The sequence below is a fragment of the Zea mays genome, chromosome 3 (genome assembly GCF_902167145.1).
Source record: "Zea mays cultivar B73 chromosome 3, Zm-B73-REFERENCE-NAM-5.0, whole genome shotgun sequence".
Classification (NCBI taxonomy): domain Eukaryota; kingdom Viridiplantae; phylum Streptophyta; class Magnoliopsida; order Poales; family Poaceae; genus Zea; species Zea mays.
Window position 1 is genome coordinate 17284081 of NC_050098.1, and position 23463 is coordinate 17307543.

General features: G+C 39.1%; 1 protein-coding gene across 1 annotated transcript; it reads right to left on the reverse strand.

Moving 5' to 3' along the window:
* Window positions 1–763: 763 nt before the first annotated feature.
* On the reverse strand, window positions 764–5310 carry LOC100276061 (uncharacterized). The gene is made up of 11 exons (NM_001374095.1): window positions 4956–5310; window positions 4232–4316; window positions 3250–3446; window positions 2867–2949; window positions 2662–2707; window positions 2500–2556; window positions 2343–2397; window positions 2164–2264; window positions 1998–2061; window positions 1756–1889; window positions 764–1180 (listed from the first exon to the last, which is right to left on the reverse strand). The coding sequence occupies exons 1-11, from the start codon at window positions 5022–5024 to the stop codon at window positions 989–991; spliced, it is 1083 nt and encodes a 360-aa protein (NP_001361024.1). The 5' UTR covers window positions 5025–5310; the 3' UTR covers window positions 764–988.
* Window positions 5311–23463: the final 18153 nt, after the last annotated feature.

The following is a 23463-nucleotide window of genomic DNA, read 5'->3' on the forward strand; positions in this document are numbered from 1 at the left end:
TGCATAGATTGCCTTGGGCGTTTTGGAGGCCCAAAGCTGCGAGGTGAGTAGGTGACCTGTCGAACCTTCATAAAAAGCACTGAAACCCAGGCGTACATTTAGTGTGCGTCAGCGAGGTTAGGTCAGTCTGGGTCCTACAGTGAAGGAGAGAGGGACATGTGAGACAGACAACAGCACATTTCACTGCAGCACTCGAGTGTTTCTGAACCAAAGCCCCTGCCTTCATCCTGGATCCTTGGAGTAAAAATATGAGTATGACCACCGTACCGGATACATACTAGACATTTTGTAAAAACGAGTAGCTGTAAATGAAGTATTCACATGCAGCAATACATTACATTACATACTAGATAGATATTTGTATCTCTAGATCGTTATGCTCAATCAGGTTAACCTCAACGCAGTCCAAAAACAAATCTAAAGCCACTCACCTTTTTTTATCTAAGGCCTGGAACAATTATTGTGACCGGTATCCAGCAACCGTCCCAGGCAAACATACAGCAGCAGCAGCAGCAGCAGGCAGCTCAACTTCCATCTATACAAAGCAAGAAGGACCACTAGGCAGTCCTTCTGGAGTCTGGACAGACATCGAAGTCTCCCCCCTCGTGACTCACAGCTCAACATTGCTGGGACTGACAGTAACTTTATATACGGTTGCCAATGCGAGCTCGTCTGTCGTCCCCATCCCCAGTCCCTTCACGGATTTGGAGATCAATGGTGGAAGGACGCTGCAGATAAGTAAATGCCCCAGAAACGAAGCGAGAAATGCGCGCACACGCTCTCCCTCCATTACCAGCTGTTCCTCTTCATTCGGCTCTTCCTATATGAACAACAGCTGAACAAGTACAGCAGTTTATATTATACAGGGAATGTTGTTTCGCGACGAACACATAAGCCGCTGCTACTAACTACTACACCACTCGCGCAAAGGAAAGAAAAATGAACAACAACAACAACACAAGGTGCCACTGGATGGGCCGCCGCGTCTTCATTCACCGTGCGTTCTCCGGTGACTGGGCCGCCGCCTCATGTTCTCCCAACACGACACCAGCAGGTTCAGGATGTAGTAGTACACGGTCATGGCACAGGTCATCACGAAGTTCCAGCAAGAGGAAGGCCAGTACCACGGATACAGCAGCCGGAAGAACAGGCTGATCACGTGCCTCGGGTAACGACCGATCTGTAGCCAACCAACAACCCAATGACCAACCGAGAGAGGCATCGTGTTACCCTTTTACCAGATTACAGCGGTGGATGAATAAACAAAGTATGTGGAGCAATCTTGACAGTTTATGGGCAATAAAACGTAGAGAATGCAAGCCGTGATTGGTTGATCGCAAGAGGACTCTCTGCCTGTTCATCTATGGCATTCCTGGCCTTACTCGCCAGGCCTGTTTGGTATCACAAAACACAGTATACCGTCCAGACATCTAAGGGCTTGTTCATTTTGATGTTAATCCATCGTTTTGATGTTAATCCAGATGGATTGGGTAGGATTGAGTCGGTTTAAATACATAGCAAGTTAAAATCCATGTCAATTCATCACAGTCCCTTCCAATCCACATGGATTAGGAAAAACCGAACAAGGAGTAATTCAGATTTTTTTTTGGTACATATGTGTCCACTAGAAAAAGATAATCACCAACACAGGTGCATAAAATAAAATCATATTTACTTTCAAGGTAAACTGCCAAAGGAACCAATAGTGCTGTAAATTCATAACTGTACTAAGGTTGGAGAAAATGTGGTACTCACAGGGAACAGCAAATCCAAGGTGTTCCAGGCTGCGTGCCGCACCGCCCGTGTTGGGTAGGTAGGGCCACCAGGAGAAGTGAAGCTGTAGAGGCAGGCCTTTAGTCTGGTGCTTGTACTCAACCTCAGTTCCAACCCTGAAAGGATCAAGTCATTGCTTCAATGAAATTGACCTTGCAGCAGACGAACGGAATCATAACATTAGTGTGCGCCTGACTTCTTTGGAAACATATTCAGGGTAGTACCTTGAAGTATGCTCATGCGGGAGAGGTAGTGTAGTAGTACTGGCTCAATTTTTAGCTTTTGAAGCTGTAGTGAAGACCATGGCAGTTAGTTTTAGATGATGACGTTGATGATACAACTCATCATAAGATGAACAGAATAGCACATCTATTTCACAAGTCGAGCAACCTGATCAGCGAGTTCAATTACAAAGTAATCTGCTGGTCCACCAACCAAGAAGGAATTTGGGAAATTGGGAAAATGCTCTAGGAAACTAGAAAGCATGTGATCTGCATATCCAACATTGCAACACTTGAGGACTACATAATAAGCATTCAGCCTTAAGAAGATACTGAAAGGGCACCTACCTTGATCATAGAAGAACATGAATCTAGAGAGCAGAAGGAAAAGGTCTCTACCAGCCTACAGAGTAATGATGAAAATTGTTAGGAGAAAACATATATCGTAGCCTTCGGCACTGTTAGGAGAAAGGTACAGTAGAGCTCGATGAGGAAAAAGAATAACCTGTAATGATATTTTACTAAGTCTTTCAGGGACTAGAGCAACGTCCTCAAGGAGATACTGTTCAATAAAAGAAGGGGAAAAATGTAATGGTGTAAATACACAAGGAGAGTGGAGAGTAATTTCGAAATGAGATAAATCATGAGGAATCAAGCCAACACTTACATGATACAAAGAGAGAAAATGTCTTGTATTTGTCTGTATGTCAATCCTACAAAAAAAATATAGTATTTAGACAGTGGCAGTTTCAAGGAGAAAATAAATAAATAAAGGAGAACCACAATCTGTTCTCAACTATTAGCAGAAAACAGTTGAGGATTAAAAAGAATTAATAAAAAAATAATGATGGTTTTTATATTTGCAATCATACCAAAATACATTTGTAGCACCTTGAACAAGAGCAGAGCTATATCGTAGCGATATTTCTTTTTCATCAAGAGGGGCTTCAAACAACTGCATAACAAAACTGTAATCAGTAAACTAAGTTTAAATATGGATGTATCTATAATTGGGAGAATCATGTCTTGTGAAGGAATAATCAAACTAAATTTTACTGCATCCTGAGATTAACGTTTTTGACCAATGATTTGTGTTTACATGTCAACCTAAACTACATGATTTCTTTTCTGAAAATTTAAATGAATACTTTTAAAAGATATGAACTCGAAATAGAAACCATGGTATCTTGATAATGTACTTGGCATGTATTTAATACATCCTCCGACCATTTGTTAACTTACTAACACAGCATACCCATTTCTGGAAAAGAAGTGCAAATATGTTGGCCGCGAAGGACTGGCTCCAGAGTTGCACAATCAACTCAAGTATACGCCTGCCACTTTCAGGCACTCTAACAAAATGATTGGCAAGAATCTCATAGAAGCATAGCCAACCATCCTCCCGTTCATCTGCTGGAGCAATGCCATCATCACTCTCACTCATAATTGCATCTGTTCAAGTATAATGCAGTTTGTTATTCTAGGATTTTCTGCTTCAGGGTCCAAAAAAGATCACAGTGAATGTGGACACAATAACCTTAAAAGAATTTATTTATCATAAGGGGAAGTTGTGACTTAACATAAATATACAGCAACAAAACATAGTACTCTGCTGACTCCAGGAAATCCAAAGATGCATTACTATTGCTCCAAGTGAGAAATTGGTTAAATTTCTTTCAATTGCTCTGCTCATCCTATATTCCTATGTGATAATGTGAATGTGCAAACTGAATGTATTGTCTGATGAACATGTCTGCAAAAACCATGGTGCACACAATCTAAGCTCAATCCTAGTAATTAGCATCACATAAACACAAGAAAACGATACATGTTGTCACTTTCTGAAGCAGAAATAGTGCATGTTATACCAGTTCAAAGCAGCCAATATGAGAACAGACAGATGCAAAGAACTTACCATTCCATCAAAAGATACATTTTGTCATGAAACGAACCAATAGTGTAGTGTAGCAATCTCAATATAACAATTTGGAAATGACAAGTTCACAACATCTGTTCTATTATTTCCTTTTGACTACCATGTCAATGATGTCATCATACATCATAGTTGCAAGCCCATACAACTGCTGTAGCAAAACTTTTTACTAACTTTGCTGCATTGGACGGCAACTTTCAGAATAATTCCAAGCATTATATCGATAGCAAGCATGAAACATCTAATATATATGGAAAGAAAAGTCCAATGAAATTAGCGGCCAAAACTATGTGAGATATGGCACCTCGAGCGCGATCATCCACCTTCAATGCGATGTCAGCAAACAATTGCTGAAGTATCTGAAGACGCTGTGAGTTGGACATCAGGGCCTGCATGGAAGATAGTCAAACAGGTGACATTATGATTTTTTGTTGTTGTTATTAAGAAAGTATTGTTGAAAAACGAGATTATTACATGGAGGTTATACAACTATTTTGATATAGCTTCCGACTCTCTGCCTATCTATATGCACACAGCTCTCAAAGTTCCAGAAGGTGACATTATGATCTCAACCACTCCAACGGAATGTAGACATCATATATACAAATGTGGCACCTATGAGTGAAATTACTCTTGTTGCCTAAATCGTTTCAGATGATAGTAACGGCCTTTTTACATCAAAACCACCATATAGGAAGCGAAAAAGGACAGTTTGTGGGGGGGGGGGGGGGGGGGGGGGGGGGGGGGGGCGACAAAGGTGGTTTGGGGGTGATTATGAGTAGGTGAGAGAATGTCCATTATCCTCCCGTCTGCCGTCATCGCCGCCGCCCACAGCGGCCTCAACGCGGTGCACCCAGACGCGTGCCGCCTACAATCTAGGGCCTCTGCAATCCCGCCGCCGCCGCCCTCGAATTTCTCGCGAAGCGATGTGAGCGCGTGCGCGCGACAGAGATTGGTCCTCGATTAAGCGCGACGAACACGAATTGACGGGCGCCAGCCGGCGCACGGTAGGGGAAGCGGTGGGTTACCTTGTGCAGCTTGCGCTCGATCTCCAGGGAGAGCGCCTCGAGGCGGTCGTAGGAGCCGCGGCGCCCCATATCCGCGCACGCCTGAGGTGATCGTCGGCGCCGCGGGGGGTGGCGGTCCTGCAAATTAAGCGGTGGAACTGGTCCAAAATAATCTCTCCTCTCCCTCCCTCCCTTCCTCTCTCTCTTCCGTGTTTGATGGATGGATGTGGATATGGATACGGACGTGGAGGTCCGGATCTGCCGCCCCTGTCACGCTCCCTGACACGTGCCGCCCGTCGGACCAGCGACGCCCGGTTGCGCTTCCGCCTTGCTGTCCTCCTGTCCGGTTGCCGACGAGCCCAAGCATGCAAAGTCCACACCCACACAGGGCCACAGATCACAGCCAAACTCCGTCTGAGTTTTTTTTTTAAAAAAAATTGCGCTTGGAAGGATATGTGTAACTGAAAATGCGAACGTTGAATTTAGCAATTCATTCGCAAACTGAACCACGCATGCAGAAACGCATGCGTACAAAAACCCTCTCAATAAGCAGATGAAATTTCGATTTGCTTTTGGTGAGCTACAGCTAGCCTCCACCGCGCATCGTCAGAAAGACTCGCCGCTCGCCGGCCATCCGCCGCGTCGCCTTTGGATTTTGGACTGACCATGAGTCCATAAGGCCCAGAACCAGGCGTATTGGGACAGGTTGATTCGTGTGGCGGGCTTTCATTGATAGGCCCAATTAAAGTTATCCTATTTTTAACCAAAGATCACATTCAAAATCAGAACAAGAGCTGAGGAACAGAACGGCTCCTTTTTGGAGAGGAAGGGGTGAAGGGGGGATCAAGATGGATGGAAGTTTAAATCAAGTCGTTCGAGTTTAAGAAAAACAAACATCAAAAGTTTTTTTCACAAAAACAATTTGATGGATTCCCAAGCAGTTTGATGGACTCCCATCAGTGCTGTATAAATAAACCAAGAGGAAGAAAAATATGTCCTCTTTCTCTATTCTCCGTGTGAATGAACAACAACAATGCACATTCATGTCTACGTCGGAAAAAGTTTTGGCCGGTAATTTTGATGACATGACATTGATTTAAATAACACTAGTTCTATTTATTTTAGTTCTATGATCTAGCAGTATCTAAATTTTATAAAATTTTACACATAAATTAGTAATAAGATATTACATGTGCCCTATTTTTCTGTAATTTTAAAAGTATCAGCTTAATTACCTAAAAATAAAACTAAATTCAAAGATATTAATATTTTTGTATCTAATTTATTTATTATTTTTATAGGCTAAAAAGTTACTAACGCTAACTAATACTATTATTAAATAACTAAATTCTTTTGTTGTTTTTTAAAGAAAATTAATTACTAACTAAATCCATTTAATATTTATTTTTTTAGAAACACTTAGTAAACAGTAATAAAACAATCTCTAATTTTACATATATATTTTTTAGCTAAAATAATTTATACAAATATTTTTTTTAGAATTTATTGAGAACTTTGAATCTAAACCCATATAAAGTCAGACATATTTATATAAATTATGGGTCCATACTTTAAGTTCTCAGAAAATTTTATAAATATTTGTGTAAGTTATTTTATCTAACAAAAGATCTATGTAAAAATTAGATATTGTTTTTATTACTGTTGCTAAGTGTTTATAAAAAATAAATATAAAATTAATTTAGTTAATAATTATCTAATAAAATTAACAAAACTTTCAGTATAGTCTCAGATGATAAAAAATAAATTAGAGACAAAAAATATTAAGCTCTGTTTATATAGTTTGTATTTTTTAGTAATTAAGGTGCAACTCTTATAATTCAAGAAAAATTAGGACATGCCCAACGTCCCAAATTATAATTTATTTTAGTTAATTAATAGATTCATACAATAGTTGATGTATATATTTTATATATGCCTAGGTCCATCTTTATTACCAATTAAAAAACAAAGATAAAAAAATAACTACTATTTTGGAACTGAGGGAGTATATAATATCTTTATTACCAATTTATGTTCATAACTATATAAGTTTTGTTGCTAGATCACAAAACTAAAATAGATAAAATTATCTCTTTTTAGGTTTGTTAGGGAGCAAGAATATCAGAGGGGCTAAAATCCTCTTGCTATTTAAATTGAATATCATGAAGATTTTAGTCGCTTCGATCTTGCTATTTAAAATTAAATATCAAAAAGATTTTAGTCCCTTCAATCATCTACAGTATCATTGCTCCTAAACAAATCATTAGCAAATTTACGTACCAATTACCATAGACGGTGATTATTGTATTACCTGGGAACGTTAAGTTACTTTACTATATATGTGATTAAAGAACCATAATTCGTAACGAAGAGCTTGATCCAACAGCAAAAAAATTCGAGAATGTTTAGAAATGTGTATGCTTGATTTATGGGAAATTTGGATCCATACCATTAAAAGATCACCACTTTGGATTTATACCATTACTATCTCACTTACATGTGGGTCCATATGAGTTAATGACATGTGGGGTCCATGGTATATATCTAAAGTTTGGATATTTTAATGGTATAGATCCAATTGTTCCTTGATTTATTTAATGGTTGGTACAGTTGCAGATAATGTGAAGCCGTCCCACGATACGATGGCACACAAGCAACTGACCATGAACAAGATACCTGCCGACTCTTCTAAAGTCTTAAAAGCCACGGGAAATATCCAGCTATGGAGCTGCCCACGTCGGCAAAAAAATAGTGTCCGTCTGTGCTGGTTCAGTCGCATCTTGTAACCGTCCAATCCTCTCTCTCTTGCAGACACACATCGTGCCGGGGCCTCGGATCCGAAAATATTTTCTGCAATCCAGCTCTGAGCGTGCTGTGTCCGTGTTCCTCTCCCTCCGGCCACTACTGCCTTTGTCCCGTCCTCGCTCCCTCCTCCCCGCGGCGGCTATCGCGTCATCTCTCAGCTCCCGCCTCTGCCCCCTCGGTCTGCTGTCGCCCCAAGTTTGCCGATCCCCTCCGCCGAAGGCTCACGCAGGAGCGCCATCTCCAGTTGGGACGATGAGTCCACCCTCTTCACCGTGTCGTCCAGGGCACTTCCGTCTGCGAGTCCCGCAGTAGGGAAGCACACATAAAGCGAGGAGGGGAGAGACGGATTGGTCACATCGGACGACGATGAGATGCTGGCGGTGTTCGATCCCATGGTGGCCACGTCCCCGGATGGCCTCCATTGCCCGCCCGTCACCGGAGCGGCCGCTGGAGCAGGAGTCGGCACAGGCACGCTGATGGAGGGCTTCTCCAACTCGCACGCAGGCGCCCCCACCATCAGTTCGGGTTCTGATGTGAACTCCATGTACATTTTGAAGTCACTTTATGATTTGTGAAATGCAAACCAGATTATCCAAACTTTGGGTTCTGATGTGAATCATCAGTTTGCAAAAAAAAGGTTCTTTCACTCGGCACTTGGTCGCTCACTATGGTCGTGATTGGTTGCCTTTTTGTGGAACACAGAAAGAACCTTTTTTTGCAGGAGAAGGGAAGAAACGAGAGATCTAGAAGAGGATTGTGGTGGACAGGGAGAAAAAAAATAAGGCGAGCAGAGAGCCGTTCACATGGAGCTGACGATGGATTTGATGCGGCGGCCGGCGGATGCCGCCATGGAGCGTGGAGACGGCGATCAACGCACTGCTCTCCCTCCTCCCCGACCTCCCCCTCGACCTCCTCTCCCAGGTCAATCTCCTGCTCCAGGTATCCATCCTTCGTCGTCCCAATTCAGGCCTTCTACGTCCTTTGGTTCGGATAGGGATTAGACTGCGCAACATATTTACTCTCTTCTTGAATGGCTCGCGAATTAGAATGCTTCGCTGGGCGTGGGTTTGTTAGCCATGCCATTTTGGGCTGTGTTCGTAGAGAAATGTGTGTTTCTTGGCACCTGTACTGCGTATGGGTTTGTCTGGATCCAGGTCACATGCCAGGTAGAATCGCGTTGGCCCAACCCACTTTTACAGGTTTCAATGGCACTAAATACGAACTATGCTGTCCACCAAATGAATGCTTCCATACCGCGTGCAGTTAGATTGTTCAATTCTGTGTGCTTACACAAGGCTAAACGATTTATTGTTTTTCAGGTTTGCATGGATAAGGAGAGCCTAATTGAATACATTTTATGCAAATATAATTGTGACACTTACTCCTACTTGTCTGAAATTCATGATTTTCTCCATTACATTTACAGTTTATTCATATTCTCCACTAGCATTGGAAGGTTGGGGCATTAGTTAGATTGGATTGTCTTTATTTTGTAGCGCATGTTGCAAATAGAGTCTCATTGCAGTGCATGGTATGAATGAATAAACATGACCCCACACATATGTTAACTTTTAAAGGCAGAGAACCTCGCAGGAAAAAAAGAGAGAGCTGATGATAAATGATATGTGACCTAGGAGGTAAAGAATGATGCCCAGATAAGATATTGAAAGTTGCCTAGAGGGGGGTGAATAGGCAAGTTAAAACTTTTTCAACAAAAACTAGAAGCAAACTGGGTAAAACTGAATTGATCTCGAAATTCACCCAGTTAACTTTGGAAATGAGATGTTCTAAATGATCCACAGGGTTCAAAGTAGTAGATCTGAGAAGGGCACTTCTCAAAATCCACACACCAAAAAGATATAAACAATCTTCCACGGAATGGTGAGAGAACAAAGAACATGAACAAACACAATGAGCAAGAACACAAGAGACACAAGATTTATCCCGAGGTTCGGTCACACCACAAAAGGTGCCCTACTTCCTCGTTGAGGCGCCCACAAAGAGCCGGGTCTCTTTCAACCCTAATCCTCCCTTTGCCGACCACAAAGGTCAAGCCCACACAATAATCTTTGCTCAAACGAGCGGGTAATACAAACTTTCTTGTGGTCTTCCACAAGATTTGGAGACTCACAAGAGACACCTAGTCGTCTAGGAGCTAGAAGCTCCAAGAGTAATGAATCCACAAAGAACTCGATGTAGTACCAAAGCTCGAATGAAGAAGAAGAGCAAGAGAGATTTAGAGATGAAGCACAAAACCGCAGCTCTCAAGCTCACTCAAAGATTTCTCTCCAAAGATTTGAAATGGGAGAGGCAAGAGATGTGTGTGAGAGAGAGGGAGGTGTTTCTTGGGTTAGAAATGGAGTTCAAATCGTGCTCACTACTATGGGGTGAGAGGTAGGAGTGAGTATATATAGTTGGAGCTCAAAACTAGCCGTTGGGCCGATTTTTTCTGTTTGAGGGCGGTTGAGCCTCCCCCTAGGGCGGTTGAACCTCCCCTGGCAGGCCTGGCAGCCTGTCTGCCAGTCTGACTGGCAGACTGACGCGCAGACTGACCGCAGACTGGTCAAAGTTGACCAACACCGGTTGAACCGCCCAGGGGGGGCGGTTGAACCGCCCCTGACACCTCTGGCGACCTATTTGCCAGTCTGACTTGCAGACTGTTGGTCAGAGGTCAGAGGGGTCAGAGACCAGCTGAACTGCCCCTCAGGACCAGTTCAACTGGTCTTGACCAGAGAGTTTAGGAGAGAAAACCCCAGCTCAACTGCCCGGAGGCAAGTTCAGCTGGTGTATGGTCAAAGAGGTTCACAGCTGAAGTTGAGTTCAGCTGAAGTTGAGAAAGCTCAACTCAGCTGAAGTTCAGCTCAGCTGAAAAGCTCAGCTGCAGCTGAAGAAGCTCAACTCAGCTGAAGTCAAGTTCAGCTGGAAAGCTCAGCTGCAGTTGAAGAAGTTCAGCTGCTTTTCAGCAAGAACACTCTAGGTTTCTCAACCCTAACCAGTAACCACGGTCAACCATAGAACGTTAAAGAGATTTTTGCTTTTCAAAAATAGCTTTTGAATAGAGAGGTTTGAGCTTTGGCAAACACCAACCTTCTTTTTGGATCCCCCTTTATAGTACGACGATTCCTATACTCAAGTTAAATAAAATATAATGAAGTAAACTCCTTGAGTCATTGGTGTCTCATGTGTGATTTCTCCATGGCATTGCTTCATAAGGATCACAAACATCTTTGTCTCACCTTTTGAAGCAAACTCAAATCAAACCCAGTGACTTGTACCATATCACCTTATATGAGTTCAAATCATGGCTTCAAGTCACCTTACTGATGCATCAACATGTTATAACTCTTCATAGCTGATTAGTTCATCGACTTAGTGCAAGTACTCTCTTCTTCACCTTAGCCATGGTACCTCGGTCTACAAGCCGTCGCTTGACCTTCACCTTCGCTTAGTTCCTCGAAGCCCTTTCCTTGCTATCTTCACCCTATCAAGCCATTCTTGAGTCACATCAAATTGAGCATCCATTGAGAGAATCATTTCTTCAATATTGTGAACCTTGCTTGAATGTCTTCTAGATATAATTGTCAAGATCAATCAAGCTCTAGTTTGATTCTCATAGAAGCATATATGGACTGATAGTAATATGGTCAAGCCAATTCATGATTCCTCATATCTTATTCTCTTTGGCTTGACCAATCCTCTAAATCACTTTGTCCTCTATTCTGGTCATATGTATGTAGTGATTTCTCAGGTCTTGTCCATATATTCAAACCAATATAGAGATCATATTATATCCATTTGCATTGTCTCATTGGTTATATAACCTCGTGTTGAACCTTTGTTCACTGATCATTATACACTATTCAAGTATGTTCATCATACTGAATTTCCTGTTCAACACTTAGCAAACTCGTTAGACCTTTAAATGTGTTGTTATCCAAATCACCAAAACTCACAAAAGGGATGAATGCACTTTCAATCTCCCCCTTTTTGGTGATTGATGACAACACATTTAAAGCTTACATAAGATTTGATAAATAAGATTTTAAATCCTATGATATAGTTTCCTCCCCCTAAATATGTGCATTACAGAAAATAACACTTTTGTACTCAAATGCCAAAAGCACATATTTAGGTCAAAGTATGGAGACAACTTATATCATACTATTCATAGGGTGCAGTGTGTCATAAAATAAACGTGATGCTCATGACAAAGAATGCACTTACCAATTTTCTACATCTTATGTTTTTCTTATGATTCCCCCTTTTGTTAATTATTTCTCCCCTTTTTTAAAAGTCTTCTAACACTTAGTTACATAAGACTAAAGGTAAGCTTTAATTCACAATTTCTCCCCCTTTGACATAAATCTCCAAAAAGGATACAAAGAATATAAAGGATAGAAATTATGATTAAGCGAGATGTGAACACACTATCATGAAAGGGATCCTTAGATGGCACAAAGGTAATAGATAAGTGTCATAAGTGATGTACCTTTGCGTTTTACCTTTTCAAGGGGTTTCCAGACTTGTGTTGGATTTATAATTCATTTGCAAGCTCTTGTTGGCATAATGGTGACATAAGTCCAAGGTATCAAATGAAGATTGTCATACTAAATCGAAGGTGAAATTTGATACCTAGAGTCTAGATGTCACCTAGCATTTTCTTATCACAACAAGAGGCAACATGAAAATTGCACAAGTATGGATTATGCAACTAGTGATCATGTATGAAAAATATCAATTGAAAAAACACCAATTGATACAATTTGATAGATAAGCAGATCACTAATAGCATATTACACTAAGTTCTCCTCAAGTTTTAGTGCACACATATATATGAATTCAATTGATACTTGTTGAGAGTACTTATTTGCAACTTAATGTACCATTGGCATAAAAGGAGTATCAATTGAACATAATCATGCAACATAAGAAACATGTGCACTATTTAATCAATTAAGTTCTAGACAGGAGAATCTATAAGCTATGCTACTTCAGATATTTGTAATCCAAAAAGATGTGATACATATTTACCAATTTTAGATGACGTTGGAGTAGCATATACAAGAGAAACTCATTCTCTTATGAAATGTATAGAAGATACATTTATTGGAGCAAAGAATCTTTGATACCCATCAAAATTTGCAGTGGAAGCCATTGTCTTTGCTTGAAGATTCCTTTCTAATTTGAGACTACACACATAATAGACTTAAAAATGAAGTTAGTCTCAAAGATTCAAATTATAGACCATTCTCCCCCTAAATGTGTGCATACAAGTAATGAATACTTATTTAGCTTATGCACTTGGAATTGTGAGGCCAGGGGATTAAGTTCTACAATTTGAACCTTGGTACAAATAAAGTATGAAAATATGAAATTGCACCAATTTAAGGAATTACTCATAATCAAACGGTATACTAATCGACATGATATGCAATATTTTAAGCCAAGATTCAAGTGCAACTTTATGATGTGACTTAAGATATTGCATATATATGCATACACTAACTTGTAAGAGCCTAGATACACAAATGTAATACAATAGTTCATGGAGTGACACACCTCTGTTCCATGCCATATGGTCTTCATTATAATCATGAATTTCTATCTTAGCTTTTGATAGGCTTGACATTTCAAAGAGAAACTTATCCTCTTTAAATGATCAAGAGAAACTCATTCTCTTCAAAGAACTACACAAATTCACTAAAAGAAAATGTTAGTCTTTAAGGACACAAGATATAGAATGAGCTCCCCCTAAATGTATGCATCAAGTACTCGAATTACTTGTAACATGCACTTGATTCAAATAAGATTCTTAGAGGAGTTCATCATATATCTTGGTCAAGGCATAATATATATGAAACAATTGAATTTAGGCTAGAGAACACATATCATTCCCCAATAGAACTAATCCATGGGGTGACATGTGGTAAATATTTGATCATTTCCTTGGAACCACTCATCCTCATTTGATGTTCTCCAAGGTGTGAGACTACAAAACATGAACTTGAAGAAATCATTAGCCTCACAAGATATAGGCTAAACTCCCCCTCAATTTGTGCATGCAAGAGTACACAAAGTACACTTATGCATATTAACAATGCGAGGTTAAAGGAGATGTTTGCACTATATCTTGGTTTAACATAACATGCTTTACATAGATGATGAAAATTAAACCAATTAAAAGTTTAAGAACTAAAAGTATATCAATTGAAATTATGGAGGGTAAAGCATGCTAATATGAACCTCAACCTCATAATGAAGGATATCATATAAATATGTCACCACATCTTCATTATTAGGTTGACAAAAAGTGTAACTCCCTTCTTGAATTATTGTGATTTCTTTTCTCTTTATGATTTCATCCAACCAGGCGATCTTTAACTTCATTGATCTTGGCTTGGTTCAATCAAACTTGATATGAGACCCATTGAAACTCAATGATTGAAACAACCAAGACTCTTATATCCGTGGATTTTGAATCCATTTTGAAAGCACTTGGAAGGACCTTATTTAAACACTTAGAAAAGAGAGCATTAGAAACACAAGGGAGGGTTTCACAAATGATAATCCTTATACGTGGATGGAAAATGAATCATCATTCTTGAAACCCAAAAAGATAGATTAAATTCCTTTAAATTAGTGCACACATATAGTTGATGTCAAAGTTATATGCACTATTGAACATTTTATATTGCAAGGAAATTAACCTATACTATGGAACATCCCACTAAGGATAGAATACTAAAACAACTGAAGGAGAGGAAGTTTTCATACCTTGGCCTCTTATCAACTTCATCTTACTTTAGTTGAATAGTATCCTTTAAGCTTGTGGTTTATCCAATGTAAAACAAGCACCATCTCTTAACATAGATTTTCTATGGATAAACTCAACATAAGAGATGACATTAGTAGCACAAGCACTAGTTTCTTATTTAGCAACCCTTTATATGTGGAAGACAAGCGAGTTGCTAAAATAGAGAAACATCATAATATGGACTAAATTTCCTTGAACCCTCATGCACAATATATTTTGAATGACATGGATAATATGCATTGTTATTCAATGGAGTCTAAAGGGTTGACTTAATCCATGTTATGGTGAGTGTCTAATAAAGAAGAATCAAATCCAAATTAACTAGATAGAGAATACGTCACATAATTTTGGATTGTTCACCATATGATAATATTCATTCAACTTCCAATTAGACCTTTATTTCATAATCAACAACTGATGTATATCCTCAAGTGCTTCTTTTCCCTTAGTGGCTACACAAGTCACAAAAGAGATAAGATTTGAAAATAATTTGCACTTGAGATTCAGTTGTTACCACCCTTGCTACTATCTCCAAATATGATTTATACATTCATTATCGAGCACCCAACTTGATCCATTGAAGGCGTGATCCTGCAAAACAAGTTTAAGCTGCATATCTTGGTACCCAATTTGAATTGGGTCCTTTGAGATTAGTAGGAAGAGCCTTGAGTACCCACGCATTCCTTATTGTGGCCTTTCTCTTTGTGTAGGCATCCACATATACTTGACAACCATCTTACATGGTTTCAAGTCAATATTTAATCACATATATAAAAGCTAGAGTTAAGAATAGGAGCCTTTTCTCCTTTTCTTGATACATCATTGTGTTGCCTTCTTGATGATGAACCTAGCTTGACCTTGGGTGCACCTACCTTATCAAGGTTAGTTGCACAAGCATTCATATCATAAAGACAAGTTATGCATGGAATTTACAACTTAGTGATCCAATTCAATGTGAAGCATATGGATACCGATTGAAGTAGATTTCTAAGATTTCAAAATATGGGTTTCCAAAATTTAGAGAGTATGGATCACTAATTGTACCTTTTACAGTTTAAAAATCATATCCATGTTAGTGCATATGTATGTGATGAATATCAACAAAAAGATTCTTATGCACTTTTAGAATTAACGATAAGGGAATTTTAAACTGCATCAAGAGTAGCTATTTAGAAAACAAAGATTACAATCCATATAAATGAGATACAAATTTACCAATTTGGATTGTCTTAGTATAGCTTACTCAAGGGAAACTTATTCTCTACGACACAATATATATAATGTTCTCCCACTAAATATGTGCATCAAGTATTTGAATGACTTACCACATGCACTTTCAATTCAGTTAAGAGTTTCATGAGGAGTACATTACATATCATGGTCAAGGCATGACAAATTTGCAATGAATTAACTTATGCCTAAGAATACTTACCACCATATAGAACGTATCATTTGTTATACCAATTTGATAGATCTTACTATCTGTGGTGGTGTCACCTTAGTATTCTTCTTTTCATCATTTGTGGAGACTTCCTTCTTTGTTTTCTCTTTTCCTTTTAAAACTAGTCGATAAAACACTTTGAAAAGAGGTATTAGTAGTACAAGGAAGTATTTAATGAATGATGATATCTATATATGAATGGCAAACAAATCATCATTTATCAGGCGTAAAGGTATAAATTAAATTCCTTTTAAATTAATGCACATGGATGAGCGAATTAATAATATGCACCAATTTACAAATTTAAGCCAAAAAGAATTTAACTTTCATATTGACATTTTTTTTCACAAAATAGATTATTACCAATTGAAAGAATGCCACTTGAAAGGAACTATTATTGGTCACATACCAAATGAAACAACTAGTTCCATACCTTTGCCTTGAGCATTCCTAATCTTTCTTTGTTTGAAGATTAACCTTTAATGCTTGTGATTTTACCAAATGAAAGAGCAGAATCTCTACGTATGAATTTCCATAAAATGGCTTAAAAGAGATTGCAGTAGAAACACAAACAATAGTTTCCTATTTAGAAACCTCTAGTATATGAATGACAAGAAGGTTACTAAAATAAGGAAACTTCATGATATGAACTAAATTGCCCTTACAAGCATCATGCATAACACCAAAATTAAACAAGGTGAAAAAACATGATTATTTAATTAAGTTTACATGGCAAGTTTAATTCATAGCATGGTGAGTGATTAATGTAGAAGACTCAAAACCAATTTAAATGAGAATGAATACATCACATAGTATTGGTTCGATCTTCTTTGAACGTTGAATGTCACACTCCATTTGGGAAACACATTCTCATGTTGTGAAACTACATAAATCACTTAGATAAAAACATTAGTCTCACAACTCTAGTCATATAGAGAATTCCCTTTTTGATAAGTGCTTTAAGAATTTGAATTTCTTACTTAGCACTCTATTCATTTAAGAACATGGGATAATACTCTTTATGTCTAGGTCATGGCAATTATATGATGATTAACTTGAAATATGCCCCAAGATACATACAATCAATTAAAGCATGTAGATTGTCACAATATAAAAATATGAACTTGCAATCTACCATATAATTAGATCCTTTCCAAAGCAAGGTAAAATCTTTTAAGTTCATTCTTAAGTGCTTCATTTTTCCTATGTGGCTACAAAAGACACAAAGGAATATATCAATTAAAAGCAATGTGCACTTAAGAGTTAATTGTTACCATCCTTTGGATATCACTTGGTTGTAGGCCTTTTGCTTGATTCCTACAAAGGTTAATCCTTATTCCCTACAACACAAGTTCTTGCTAGAGAAGAATATGAAGTTAGTGATATAACAACTCAATTCATCTTTGGGTCAATCTTAAATGATAGACAATGTAAGATTGATAGCTTGAGATAAGAATTGAGTTAAACCGCTCAAGCACCCCAAAGCTTCATATCATCTCTGGGTACCTGCAAAACTTATTAAGTACATTTTGGTACCCATCTCATGATAGGTCCATCAAGGTTAGCCAATAAGGACTTAGGCACCCAAATAGCCTTGGTCCTAGAATGTGGTGAACTCATCACCTTTCTGGCACAAGAGTCAAATTTGGGTCTCCTAAGCATATTTGAATGTATTGACAAGTTAGGCTTAGGAGTTTTACCCTTTGGACAAACCTTGAATAGATGACCTTTTTCACGGCAATTGTAGCAAATGCGATGCTTGTCCTTGCAATGCATTTGCCTTTTGCTTTCATCCTTTTTGATGGTCATCTTTCTTGATCGTGCAAGGTCTTGATTCTTCATGTGGGGGCATGAATCAATTTCATGGCCCTTCTCCTTGCATCCATAACACCTCCTATCGCTTCTCTTTGATCTTTCTTTGTTGAAGCACATAGGTACATTGTTAGAGCAAATCATATGAGCATTAATTTTCTCACCATGGATTTTGCTCATGCCCTTCTTGGAAAGCTTGGTATTCTTTTGAAGGGGTTTTGTGCATGCTGCGGTTGTCCCCTTCTCAAGCTTTTTCACCATATTATCACGGTTATCTTGAGAAGGTTGAGCATGACACTTTCCCTTCAAAAGAGTTAAGCTCCTTCTTAGCATTCCAACTTCTTCCTTGAGCTCTTTATTTTCTTGTGTGATAGAAATATCACTAATTCCTGAAATTTCTAGCTCAATGGAAGATTGGCTTTCTTGAGAGCAACATTTGTTAGCACATGATAATATAGTTTCTACTTGAGTACATGTGCATGTGTGAGGTTGGTATGATTTCAAATTAGTTAACACAACCTCATGAGCCATTTCTAACATGATATGTGAATCCATCAATTTATTATGAGAGCACACAAGCATATCATGTTTTTCTTGCAAAGCTAGATTTTCAATATTTAGCTTTTCTATTGTGTTCTTGAGCATAGCATTTTTACTTTCTAATTGAGCAATATATGATGAATGATTAACAACTTTAATTTGCTCAATTGAAATGTCTTCATACCTTTGGACCAAATCATCATGAGAGCACTTTAGCTTCTCATGCTCTTTGGTCAACTTCTCTAAGTCTTCAATTTTTCTGATGAGGAAGTCTTCTTGCTTATGAAGCATTTCTTTTTGTTCTTCCGCTCTTTTCATGAGTTTAAGCAAGCTCATCCGATGTTTCTTGCTTAGCTGAGCGAAGAATTGTTGAAGATCATCCTCATCTTCACTATCACTTTCTTGCTCCTCCTCATCCTCACTTTCGCTTTCACTGTCACTCCCATTAGCAATAAAGCACATATGAGAAGTGGATTTGAAAGACGAACCTTGTGAAGAGGTGGATTCGTCGTTTGGTCTCCATCGATCATTTTCTTCTTCTTCAATCTTGTTCTTCGCCTCATCTTCCTTCATTTTGAGGAACATCCTTTCGGCGATTTTCATGGCAAGATCTATTGCCCTAGGATCAATATCTGCACCAAAAGATAAAGTCGAGGCAACCTCAACTTTTTCAAGCTTAGAAGCACTTTCGTTTCTTAGTCCCCCCGACATGATCTTTCCTCACACGGTTAAGCGTTAGAACGAGGATTAGCCTCTGATACCAATTGAAAGTTGCCTAGAGGGGGGTGAATAGGCAAGTTAAAACTTTTTCAACAAAAACTAGAAGCAAACTGGGTAAAACTGAATTGATCTCGAAATTCACCCAGTTAACTTTGGAAATGAGATGTTCTAAATGATCCACAGGGTTCAAAGTAGTAGATCTGAGAAGGGCACTTCTCAAAATCCACACACCAAAAAGATATAAACAATCTTCCACGGAATGGTGAGAGAACAAAGAACATGAACAAACACAATGAGCAAGAACACAAGAGACACAAGATTTATCCCGAGGTTCGGTCACACCACAAAAGGTGCCCTACTTCCTCGTTGAGGCGCCCACAAAGAGCCGGGTCTCTTTCAACCCTAATCCTCCCTTTGCCGACCACAAAGGTCAAGCCCACACAATAATCTTTGCTCAAACGAGCGGGTAATACAAACTTTCTTGTGGTCTTCCACAAGATTTGGAGACTCACAAGAGACACCTAGTCGTCTAGGAGCTAGAAGCTCCAAGAGTAATGAATCCACAAAGAACTCGATGTAGTACCAAAGCTCGAATGAAGAAGAAGAGCAAGAGAGATTTAGAGATGAAGCACAAAACCGCAGCTCTCAAGCTCACTCAAAGATTTCTCTCCAAAGATTTGAAATGGGAGAGGCAAGAGATGTGTGTGAGAGAGAGGGAGGTGTTTCTTGGGTTAGAAATGGAGTTCAAATCGTGCTCACTACTATGGGGTGAGAGGTAGGAGTGAGTATATATAGTTGGAGCTCAAAACTAGCCGTTGGGCCGATTTTTCTGTTTGAGGGCGGTTGAGCCTCCCCCTAGGGCGGTTGAACCTCCCCTGGCAGGCCTGGCAGCCTGTCTGCCAGTCTGACTGGCAGACTGACGCGCAGACTGACCGCAGACTGGTCAAAGTTGACCAACACCGGTTGAACCGCCCAGGGGGGGCGGTTGAACCGCCCCTGACACCTCTGGCGACCTATTTGCCAGTCTGACTTGCAGACTGTTGGTCAGAGGTCAGAGGGGTCAGAGACCAGCTGAACTGCCCCTCAGGACCAGTTCAACTGGTCTTGACCAGAGAGTTTAGGAGAGAAAACCCCAGCTCAACTGCCCGGAGGCAAGTTCAGCTGGTGTATGGTCAAAGAGGTTCACAGCTGAAGTTGAGTTCAGCTGAAGTTGAGAAAGCTCAACTCAGCTGAAGTTCAGCTCAGCTGAAAAGCTCAGCTGCAGCTGAAGAAGCTCAACTCAGCTGAAGTCAAGTTCAGCTGGAAAGCTCAGCTGCAGTTGAAGAAGTTCAGCTGCTTTTCAGCAAGAACACTCTAGGTTTCTCAACCCTAACCAGTAACCACGGTCAACCATAGAACGTTAAAGAGATTTTTGCTTTTCAAAAATAGCTTTTGAATAGAGAGGTTTGAGCTTTGGCAAACACCAACCTTCTTTTTGGATCCCCCTTTATAGTACGACGATTCCTATACTCAAGTTAAATAAAATATAATGAAGTAAACTCCTTGAGTCATTGGTGTCTCATGTGTGATTTCTCCATGGCATTGCTTCATAAGGATCACAAACATCTTTGTCTCACCTTTTGAAGCAAACTCAAATCAAACCCAGTGACTTGTACCATATCACCTTATATGAGTTCAAATCATGGCTTCAAGTCACCTTACTGATGCATCAACATGTTATAACTCTTCATAGCTGATTAGTTCATCGACTTAGTGCAAGTACTCTCTTCTTCACCTTAGCCATGGTACCTCGGTCTACAAGCCGTCGCTTGACCTTCACCTTCGCTTAGTTCCTCGAAGCCCTTTCCTTGCTATCTTCACCCTATCAAGCCATTCTTGAGTCACATCAAATTGAGCATCCATTGAGAGAATCATTTCTTCAATATTGTGAACCTTGCTTGAATGTCTTCTAGATATAATTGTCAAGATCAATCAAGCTCTAGTTTGATTCTCATAGAAGCATATATGGACTGATAGTAATATGGTCAAGCCAATTCATGATTCCTCATATCTTATTCTCTTTGGCTTGACCAATCCTCTAAATCACTTTGTCCTCTATTCTGGTCATATGTATGTAGTGATTTCTCAGGTCTTGTCCATATATTCAAACCAATATAGAGATCATATTATATCCATTTGCATTGTCTCATTGGTTATATAACCTCGTGTTGAACCTTTGTTCACTGATCATTATACACTATTCAAGTATGTTCATCATACTGAATTTCCTGTTCAACACTTAGCAAACTCGTTAGACCTTTAAATGTGTTGTTATCCAAATCACCAAAACTCACAAAAGGGATGAATGCACTTTCAGATATGATGAAACAACAGCTAGAAAAGTAATAAAGATCTGGCTGATCTTTGGAACCTGATATGGCGATGTTCCACTTACAGTCTATGTGTTACATGGTTTCGGTTAGTAATTTGGTGTAGAGTAGAACATTTGCTTCCTAATCATTTTGTGTATGGTTTGCTTCCTAATCCTAGCTGAATTGAAATATGTTGTTTCAAAGTGTTGCCATACTTGCAAATTATTTTTTATTTTACCCTTTTAATTTATGGTTTCCAATTTATGACGTGACAAGTTGAATCATATTAATTCTTGTTCGGACATTTTCAGAATATGAAATTACTCCACATTTTTTCTTGATTGGTGTAACATGTAAATATTGCTGTTTTTTGCACTTCATTGACTGATAGGTTATGTTCTTGTGTTCATTCTGCAACTCTCTAATAAATGAGCACTTAAGGACTCTATGGACTCCGAAATTTGGTTACTAAAGTATACAATAAGTAATGGTTTTTTTGCGCTTCATGGAATTATATGTTATGTGCTTGTTTTCAGTCTGCAACTCTCTAATAAGTGAGCACTTGAGGACTATGTAGACTCTGAAATTTGGTTACTAAGGTATAAAACTCTACAATTTAGTTACTGAACATAGTCTGCAAAAGTATGAAACAAACTAGAAAAAGCTACACATTTGGCAATTCCTGAATCCAGTGCCACCTGACATAAAGCATATTTGGTTCATGTTAATAAAGAACTTACTAACAACTGTAGACATTACCTCAACTGTTATTGGTTTTCTTCCATACAGTTGTGGCAACACCAGCAACTAATTACTGAAGTTATTCATGGTTCCATGGCCCTAAATAGGTGTTATTAAATTTTAGTTTCCATAGCTTCAGTTCTTTAAAATTAGGAACCCACTACCATACAGTTCTTATAAACCAGCTTGACTCCCCTGCAAGCTTCAGTCTTTTCATTGCTTGCTGCTTGCTGCTTTTGCTATTTATAGTGTCAACAAGGTTGTTTGTTGCTGCCTCATTGCTTGGTGATGCTTCTTGCTACTTTTTCTATTTATATTGTGAATAGGGCTGCTTGTTGTTGCTGCTTCTGCAGTTCTACTGACGCAGTGGTGTTGGACTGCTGGTCGTGTACGTGCATGAGGTAGAGAAGCAACCTTCTGCTTCCTGCTGCTGCTTGCTTCTACATCTATGCGTGCTACTGCTGCTTGCTGCTTCTATTTGCTACTACTTGCTGTTGATGAGGGCTGCATTGTTGGACTGCTAAGGTTAATCTGCAACTTCATTATTGTAGCTATGATTAACCTTTTGTGTACTACATATGTGTGTTTATGTTGATGTTGCATCTAAGGCTGATGAGGGTGGTTCTATTGATGCCGCATCTAAGCCTAATGAGGATGGTTCTATTGATGCCACACTAAGCCTAGGTAGTTCAGTCTATTCAAAGTGCTCACAATGCTTCTGGATAGCATGGTGCATGTTAGCTCTTAATTGTTTCTATTAGCATTTTATTGTAGATTTGGCTGGGACGATGCTTAGCCTCATTTGTATTCGTTGAACCCATGCTATTTATTGAATCAGTTCAGAAGATCGTAAAGATAGATGGCGTAGATAAGAACTTGATTATACCTAAGTATGATGAGGTATACACGCTTTTGCTTTCTTCCTCTCTAGACTAAACTGTTTTGTTGGAGATTCAATCATACTCTAATTAATTTGAATATAGCATGTATAGTTGCTTATTTATGTTTTTCCCAACCTGGATAGGGCGCCCGAAAGGGCGCCGCCTGATCTAGTATCTTTAAAATCCCCAGAACAAGATATCTGCCGACTCTTTATCTCTAAAATCCTTAGATTATCTCCAATAAACTACATATTTCACTTCATATTTTAAACTTACTCCGTAAGGTGCGTGTAGTGTGGTGGTTAACCCCAAATTTTAGTTTGGTGGTTAACTCTGAATTTCTGGACAAGAGGACGTGGGTTTAAGTGTTCGTTCTGTACTATTTTTTCTGTGGTATGGTGTGCAAGTCCAGAGGGTGAAGTCG